General features: G+C 45.2%; 1 protein-coding gene across 1 annotated transcript in view; it reads left to right on the forward strand.

Moving 5' to 3' along the window:
- FAM179A (family with sequence similarity 179, member A) overlaps positions 1 to 8654 on the forward strand; it is a 32417-nt gene extending 23763 nt beyond the window's left edge. The window contains 3 exon segments of the mRNA XM_010295757.1: positions 248 to 464; positions 6086 to 6172; positions 8410 to 8654. Coding sequence (XP_010294059.1) covers positions 248 to 464; positions 6086 to 6172; positions 8410 to 8654 — 549 coding nt within the window.
- The last annotated feature ends 701 nt before the right edge of the window (positions 8655 to 9355 follow it).

The raw sequence follows: 9355 nt of genomic DNA on the forward strand, positions 1-9355 counted from the left end.
ACCATAGGAACTATGCTGTCTCCACCCAAACCTATCAATAAAATATGAAAACCTCTTCAACCAGCATGAGGCTGGGCAACCACTACAGTGAGTAACCCTTTGGAAAACAGTGCAATTGTGCTAGCAAGTGCCGAGCTGACACAAAGGATCACATTCATCTTTTGCATTGCTGCGTAGTTGTTCCTGCATCCCTTCTTGAAACAAAGACATTTTAATCCAGCTTTCATGTCATTTGTTTTCTTAACAGATTTTTGATGGCTTTGTGCTGAGACTTCAGGATTGCAACAAGAAAGTGAACAGGCAGGCACTGGAGGTGCTGGCTTTGATAATACCCTTGCTCAAAGACAGCTTACACCCCGTGCTGGTCTGTCTGGTAGCAGCAGTCACTGACAACCTCAACTCCAAGCACGCGGGGATTTATGCTGCAGCAGTGAAAGCGCTGGAGGCATCCATTTCTCACCTAGGTAAGGCTGCCCTCTGACGTTGACTCTCCTCAGCTGCAGCTTCTCCATCTCAGAGTCAAGTGAACACCATGTCTCTTGATAGCTGTTGTCATCCGTGCTACTATCCAGCTGCTACGAGATGTTTGTGAAGACCTGTCTGCATTCTTTCTATCCAAAAGTGTTGTATCATGTTGTGATGTGCAGCGGAATGGATGCTGTTTATCACGTGGATCCAGGGTCTGATACTAATTCAGTAGAGAGGACATTACAGGGATTCTTTAAGTTCCTGCCAGAAGAGCATGAGGGAAGTGACTAGTATGTCTCATGACTGTTTTTCCCCCTCCGTCCTGGGAAACTGCATGCCTCTTGTTTTTATTGAATTGGTTTTTTAGTATGTGCATTCTGTTAATTTTATAACCACTAAAACAAGATGAATGTTTTCTTTGAAACACATGGTGAGAAGGATGGTGGAGGGTCTTTGCTCTGTGTTTGTTCCACGCTCTGGCAGTGGCATTTGTCCCAAACAGATATGTCTGGCCCCAACATGAAAAGCTTTGGACTCAGCTACTCATTTTGCAGTTTTGGGCAGTAGTTTAGCCATGCCAAGCCTAAAGGAAAATGTCCTTTTGAATTCAAAGATTGAGACCTTGAATTTAATAAGCAACTGTGTAATGAAACACCATAGTGGAGAGCAGATGAAGGATGCCATGCTTGTTCCATAGTCAGCCTGGCTGTCTCCACGTGTGTGGGGTTACAAGTGCCTTAGCTCCCTTCCTCCAGATGTGTAAGGAGCCCATTATTATTATTATATAATTATTGTAATAGTATTATTATTATGCTTGAGCATGGGGCTGCAAGTATGCCTGTTGATGTAAAACATGTACCTGCAGTAGGGAGAGGCTGAGGTCCCTATCTGCCCTGTGTCCTGAACCATATGGCTGCAGGTTGTGCAGCATGTCTTCTGCTGCCTACCAGTGTCATGCTGAAGCTCTCGGGGATCCCCAGGCTCGTTCTGGCTGGGAGCACCTGCCCTGCAGAGGGCACCTCCAGCCCATTCCTTATCGCTGTCCAAAAGCGATGTGTTTGCATGCTGTGGACTGGCACATACAGTGGCATATCCCTTCATGGGTAATACTACAGAAGCGTACCTTGATGTCTTCATAGGTCATCAAAACAGCCTTCAACAGCTACTTTTTGGTCAGTGTGTTTGGAATTATTCCCTTGTGATCTGCTCTAGAAACTGTATGCAGGTGGGTACAAGCATATGGACATACTGTCCTGAAGTTAGCTCCCTGCTTCCCCTCACCTGCGAGAGGTTTTAGTTTGCCTTAATGTGGAGGCAGTAACCTAAAAATAAGGGAGTCAGAAAAGCAGAAATAAAAGGATGGGAGTAAAGTAGAATGGGATTCTACTAAGCTTTTTTTTCTTTCACCTCCATTTGATAGTTGATATTAATGATTCACGACAATGAGTACCAAGGATGGACAACTGGGTGGCTATCTAAGCAAAGAAGGGGCTCCTTGGGTTAGTTGCAGCCAGGGGACGCAGTTGAAAACCAGACCTAATCATGTCAAAAGTGTTGTTCTCTGTGACTCTTAAGTTATTCGTATGCACTTTATTTTAGGCAGCTGGATCCCCTGGAGGATGCAGCTGCAAGGCTTTAGTGGAGAGGTGTTGACATTGCCTGGCTTGCTTTCGGCACACATTTCCACCAGGGAGGGAGACTCAGGCTGCTCTGTATAGCTTGCTGGAAATGTTCATGTCTGCCCACTGAATCCTCAGTGAAGAGTTTCAAGTTTGGCAAGATGAATCCAGGTGTGAGTTTCCCTATTCAACTTCTGGCATAGATTCAGCAGCACATTGGCAATACTTGTGCTACCACTGTCATTGCTGCAGCGGTGACCAGAATTTTCTGGTTCCTTGGGCTCTTCATCTATTGCTTACTCCAGCTCTGACTTCTGTTGAAATGTGAGAGGAGAGCTGGTGGTGTGTGTGTACTTAGGCATGCAAGGACTTTGGTTTTGGAAAGACGAATGCCATCAATAAAAGCGTTCACCAGGAGGTTTTTTTACACTTATTAAAATCTACAATGAAAAGCGCATTCCACATAAAGTGTTTAGGTTCTATGGTTCATGTCAGGTTTGCAGATCCTCATGTCATTTATGCTCTGTTTCAATGGACCTGAATTCCTGCCAACTGTAGCTGGTGAGCTGGGTAACCAGAAGCTGTGGTGGTGCAGTCCTTATGCACCAGTTCCCAGGGAGGCTTGAATGTGTACCAGCATTCCCCCAAAGTCCCAGGAGCTTTTGTCTCAGTGCTGCTTGTCTGCTTTGGGACGGGAGGAGGTGAACAATAAATCCTGGTGTACCACTTGGCTAGAATTCTGGGACAAAGGGAATTTTGGAGGTTGTTTGGGCCCAATTTGACTTCCCAAATGAATTGCTTTGCTGTTGGCATGTAGGGACACTGGCCATCAGAGCTTCTGCAGAACAGCTTCCTGGAAGGCTCTACATTATAAGCATTAGCTAGTCCTGTCTATTTGCCATCTTTCTTCTTTGTCTTCTTTTTTGAAAAGGGAATTTGTGATTTGCCAAGTTCATTTCTTTAGAACAAACAGCTATAAATGCAGCTGTAAATGATGGCTTGTTCCTCATGTTGTTCTGCGTGGGGCAAGATTGCTATAGCCAAGGTCTGCTCTAAATTCCCTTCCCACGCAGATTTATATCAGCTGTGAAAATGCAGCACTGGGTGAATATGCCTGAAAAATTTAGTGTTGAAGAGGCAAGTCATAAAAGGGAATTATTAACTTTCTCCTCATAGGTGGCTTTGCGAACTCAGTGAATTTGCTGACCAGCTGCTTTTCTGTGTCCCAAGGACAAGGTTGTTCTGGATCATGAAGTGGGGAGAAGGGTGTGAGACCTGTACTGCTCTTGGCCTTTACCCATTTTTTGTGGTGCCTGGGAGAAGGTTGGGGAAAAATTGCAGAATCCTGCTAACACAGGATGTGGCAAACAGATCCCTACAGGGTTTTGTATGGAGCTTTCTGTTATTACCCTTTCACCAATTCTGAGAGACCACTGTAAATTTTCCATGCTGGTAGATGTCAGAACAGGAGCGAAGCATATCTGTCTCTCACCACACTGACTTTATGCAGACACAGGTTCAAGCAAACAAGGTGGGATATATTTTTTTGGTTCTGCTCATTTTTATGGACGTTTGCAAAAATTCGAACAGGCAACTGAATCACAAATGTTTTGAAGTTCAACACCTAGGGCCTTAGTGGGGGAAGGAAGGCTCTACTGGAAAAGTGCATGAGCAAAACCTTCCCATACGATTAAAATTGTCTGCCTTTACAGTTTAAAATCAAGTGGCAAATGGCACCCCCCCCCGCCGCTGAACTCGAAAGGATTGTGCAATGCTCCTATCTTAGAATAAGCGAGTGCAACATCTTGCCCCATTGCTCCCCTGAGTTTCATAGATAAAAGTCCAGCTATTGCTCTGAGACTCTGTTGACATGCCTCAGATTCTGAGTTTTAGGTGACCCTTCTTCATCTGTCATCTTTAATGACCTATACAGAAATGCAAGCTGGTTAGAAAATTGCCTGATCACTCAATATTAAAAAAAACTCCAAACAACAAAACACCAAAAAACCCAAAAGACAAAACAAAAAAGCCCCATCCTCGAGACCAAAATTCTAGCTACAAACAAAAAAATTTGCTTCCAAATAATGCCTGAATTGTTTATTTAGCTTAGCCCAGACATTGGCTTGGATGTCCCCAGCTGAAGGGCCCAAACATTCATTAGCTATGACTTGGGACCCTAATCCCACTCGAGGGAGCCACCTTGTAGGTGGGGGCGAACCAGCAAATCAAGCCTGACAGCAATGGGACCAAGACATATATCTTGCTCTCCTCTGACATGTGTCCTACCCTGTCCTCTGTCATGACAGACATTGCCCTTGAGACAGCTGCTGCCTGATGCCAGGGAATGGAATCAGGCCAGCAGCCTGAGTAGCTCCCGGAAGAACCAGCCCTGTGCAAAAGCGGAACAGAAATTTCCCCTGTAGGTATTAATATAGCAAAGAGGGGGCCACAGTGAAAATGAGAGCACAGAGAAGCAGAGTCTTCTGCTGTTCATATTGCAAACGCTGGGCTGGCTGTCCTGTGGCCAACAAGTTTATATGTGGTTTAATATGTGGTGCAGAGAATGAAAGCTGAGTTAATAAGAATGGAACTGCCTGCTGCCTTGTTTTCTCTAACAGCCATTAAAAGCTCCTCTGCCCCCAGGCCTCTCAAGGCAGCTAAAGTAACGGTTGGGTAAAATTGTTATTAGCTCGAGCTTTGCTGTTTCAAAATGCACAGGGCATTTAAAGCCCTTACATTGAAAGGTGAATAGTGCATATGAATTGAGATTCCCAAACACTAAGCAAACAAATGGTTCCCCCTCACCCACCCAAAACCCAAGTGTTCTCTGGGAAAGCTGTGTAGATGCTGATATTAACAATTAATTAACATTTTGGGGTCCTTCAAGATCTCCAGATCTCTGGGTGTTTCTTTCAAAGCAGCAGCTGTAAGGTAACTCTCTGGGGAGGAGCAGCAAGGGAGAAACAGCGTCTTTGCCAACACTGCAAGAGTGTGAGGCAAAAAGTGAAGTGTCTGCTTAAACAGGTGAATGAGAAGAGTGTAATTCCCAAAGCAGAAGTTTAATCAGGATGGCAGGATCCGTTCTTTACTGCACACTTGCAAGAACTTGATCATTAGGGACTTCCTTTTTATATCTCATGCCAAAAGAGGCACTTAATAGCAGGGTGCTACTTAAAACCTCTTTGGGCTTTGGCTCTGCAGTGGTTCACACAGAAGGAGGTTGCCTGCTTTATCGGTGCCCCTCCTGGTGACCCCACGAGGTATCGTAGCGCATCCCACGAGCTTTCTCCCTCCAAAAAAAGCTTTGCTTGGCTTATAAGAGCAGTAAGACCGGAGGCTTGCAGAGCAATCCAGGCAACAGTTCAGAAATTAAAACAAGACCCCAAATCAACACACAGGCAGCACAGGAAAAGCTAAAATACATACGACGGTCGAGTACTGGGAAATCAGTTCATTTTCTTGTCTCTCTGCCAAGACCTTATTTCAGAGGTGCTATAAGAGCCCCCGAGAGCGAATGGTGTTGGCAATAAGCAGTAATTCTCTCTTGTAAGAGGAACTTGGAGTCTTGTCCATAGACCGCAACAGGCATCTTAAGGATTTAGCACCAGCTTATCCTTAAAGAGTGAATGGATGGGTGGGTGGACTTTTGAGCCTTCTCACCTTTTTCCTTTGAGGAAGGAGGAGGCCACTTGTGCAAAGCGCCGGGACGCAAAACCTTTTCACTGCTTACATGTGAATTAAATCTTGAGGGCCCTGATGTCAAATGTTTAACACAGCTCCTCACACAGCAGTCAACCATGGATTTACAAATGTGACATGAGAGCTTTTCTTTTTGAATTTAAAATCCTCCCAAGAAAGCTTGAAGGAAAAAAGAAGAAAAGGACTCACAAACTGGCAGAAATTTGTTTTTCAAAATGCAGTTACCTCTGTGCCTCACCTCTTTCTTTTTTCTTATATCCTCAGATGAGTTATAAGAGAAATAAATGTTTCTCTTTCAGATAAAACATTGGTGCTGCAAGCACTTGCCCAGCGAGTGTGTTTCCTCAGCGGCCAAGCTCTGCTGGATGTCACAGAAGGTCTCTCAGGTACCGCCTGCTTCAGCTCATCTCCGCTTCTAAGTCCAGAAGTCTTCCGAGGGACTATTTAGAGGGAATGCCTCTGAACAGACAGTGCAGTAGCTCATCAAACACCAGAAGGCCCTGAGCTTGTCCCTCCTGCAAAATACACATAACAGGTGTATGTGGCAGGGGTCGGTTTGCCTGGCTGCTGCGGAGGGGAGCAGCATGTGAGACGGGGACAGCACTTGGGCTCCAGCGCCGAGCTCTCACTGGGCCATCTCAGGACGCGCCTCCAGGAAAGAGAGGGGCTGAAAATACCCTGGCTGCCTCCTCTCTTTGAAGGACAGTACAGTAAAGGTCATGGAGGTCAGTAAGAGGTCCCTTTTCGAAAGTGAAAGACCATCCTTTAGAAAAAACTGTGGCAACGGCTATTTCTGAGGGTCCGTTTGTTTTGTCACCACGAGATTCTGGTTTTCCTGTTGGAAACTTTTGAGGCTGAATCCTGCAGAGCCTGGAGGTCATATCATAGGAGAAAACTCAACACACATATTACAGGCAAGGATCTGGGGACAGAGGGGCAAAGTGGGCAGTTCAGCCCAACCCACGGGGGGTCCCTGCCTCTACTGCAGGTAGGACATTGGACTCTGAGCATTTCAGGATGTGCAAACAGTCCATTTCTATACCAGTGGTGTCCGATGCTACCAATGCAGCTGATAATTGATTTGTAATAGTAGCTTGCTGCGTCAGCAGTAGCCAAGCAATGGAAAGAAAATGATAACCTCAATATATAAGTGAGAAGACTATTTATAGCCATGCTTTAATCAGGGCTAAGTCTACTGCTAATTATGCCAGCATCTTTTAATCCAAGGTTTAATACACTTTGCTGCTTCATTCTGAATCTCCTTTATATCCTCTATATCCTTTAAAGATAATTTGAATGAAGTAAATCTCTATAAACATAGAATTTAGTTTTACAGTTATTTTAACCTCTTTTTCTAATACAGCATTTGAACATAAATCAGGACCACTTTAGAGAGAGCAGATGTTCTCTCTGGGATTTAGTGGGAACAGACAGCTCTTTCTCTTCCAAAGCTCCATAGTGACCGCTGTGTTTAATAGCATTTAAGCCCAAATTAACTCCCATTTTAAAATAGGTACCATAACCCTTTTCCTGCTTACCAGAATTGTTTTTAGGTACTTCCAGTACCTGTTTAAATGTTGATGACTGATGTGAGACTAACAGTGTAGAGAAGAGGAAGGTCCTTCCACTGCAGAATAATAAATGGTTACTGGATAACATTTCCATTGAACAGAAAATAAGAACTCTGTCTCCAGACCGTTTTGGATTTTGATCTCTCAGCAAAATCTGCCATGCAAGAAGCCTATTGGTAATAAATTTTTCTTTGCATTTAATATAGTTCAGAAAATGAGCTGAGAGCAGATTTCAGAGAGAAACAGAGGGAACGCTTATTTTTTGCTTAAATTTCAGCCTCCTGTGTAAGATTTTTCTCTCTGTGTTCCCATGTTTCAGGGAACATGGTGAGGGTAAATGCCATCAAAATTGTGAGATGCTCACCTGCCATGGCAATGGGGTCTGGGTAATAAGCTAAGCCATCCTGAAGTGTGAAACAGCTGTTCATTACAAGCCACCAAGTATGAGGGGAAAAAAGCCCAACTTAGACTGTTCTGCCAAAGACATCAGTTAGTCACTGGTGTTTCTAATAAAACCCACAAGCAGCACGCATCTTTTGTGGGCTGGAGTTTTGAAGACTGCTGGTATAACACTGCCGTTTGCTGTGTGCCACTGAGCAAAGGGGACTGCCAGATTAGACTCTGGGCATTTTTCATCAAAGGTCACCAAAAAGTAATCACCCTTTTCATGAGAAATCTTTCAACTGCCTCTCTGAGCTGCATTTCAAAATCTTCAGCAGCTGCTTTAGACAAGTTCTGAATGGGAACAAACAGCGCTTTGAGATTTTTGTCATTTGTAATGCAGAAGCAGATAGCGAAATGATTTACAAAATGTGTACGATTCATTTTGCTAAGTCTATCACGGATACAAAGCCTCTGATTTGGAGGACTCAAGGTCTCCAGAGGTTGGTGGTTCTGTTCAGTGGCTACTCAGGCACTGTTGCCTGTTTCTGGATCATCAGGCGCTTTGTGCTTGCTGCTATTAGCCAGAAAAGGCTTCCAAGCACCAAAAATGAAGGTATGTACTTGTTTGCATTAAGGTTGTTAAGAAGCTCGTCTCTCTCACCCGGCAGTGCTCGTGGCATCTGTTTATGCCCGGAAGCCCCAAGCCGTCAAGCGCTACGCCCTGCCCGTGCTCTGGTTCTTCCTGGGAAACAGGGTCCTGCCTGTCCGAAGCGGCAACGTCAGGGCTGTGGTCGCCGAGTTTGCAAAGAGCCTCTACGGAGTGATGGGCTCCAAGCTGCAGGAGCACGCTGCCAGCCAGCCTCAGCACGTGGCAAAAAACCTCCAGGACATTTTGGATCGGAATGCCGGCTGAAGGCTTGGTGTTGAGTGGGGCAGGTGGAGGCAGAGGTGGACGTGCGGGTGGCATTGGTTTTATCCTGCGTGTCTGAAGAACGGGATTTGCTCTACGGAGTTTATGGCTGCAGACAGTATGTTTTGATGTAGGCTTTTAAAAAGTAATAAAAAGCATAAAAGTGTTTTTCAAAAGTTTTCTATCTTGAGCTCATGTTATCCAGGAAGCTTGCATAGGTACCAAAAAAAGAAAAACCCATCTGTAAATGCAATTTGTAACGGTAAAGAGGGAAATAATATAGTTATATGCATGCTTAGAAAATGAGAGATGTGCATATATAGATATTTACTCACAAAGTAAGAGATGGGCTTTGGAAGCACTGGGGCTATAGGATTAGATGGCTTGACTCAGGAAGCAGAGAATGAGAGACCAGGCCCTGCTAGCCCAGAGGATGCGGTGGGGTTATCGGAGGATGTGCAGCTCACTGTAGGTGCCAGTGCACGCTGTAGGTGCCGAGTTACCAGGTGGCCCTTTGACAAGTCTCTGGTAGCTGCTGGTGCAATGGCAGATACCGGAGGCGTCCAGGTCAAGCTCAGACCCCCAGTCGCATGAGAGCAGAAATCTCCCCAGCTGCACTGACATTTTCTTCCCAACTCAGGGATGCATCTTGTCTGTAGTCCCCTGTGCTCTCCCGTGCAATGGGCGGATGTGGCGAGGGGACC

Source organism: Phaethon lepturus, unplaced genomic scaffold (genome assembly GCF_000687285.1).
Source record: "Phaethon lepturus isolate BGI_N335 unplaced genomic scaffold, ASM68728v1 scaffold4381, whole genome shotgun sequence".
In the NCBI taxonomy this organism is placed as follows: domain Eukaryota; kingdom Metazoa; phylum Chordata; class Aves; order Phaethontiformes; family Phaethontidae; genus Phaethon; species Phaethon lepturus.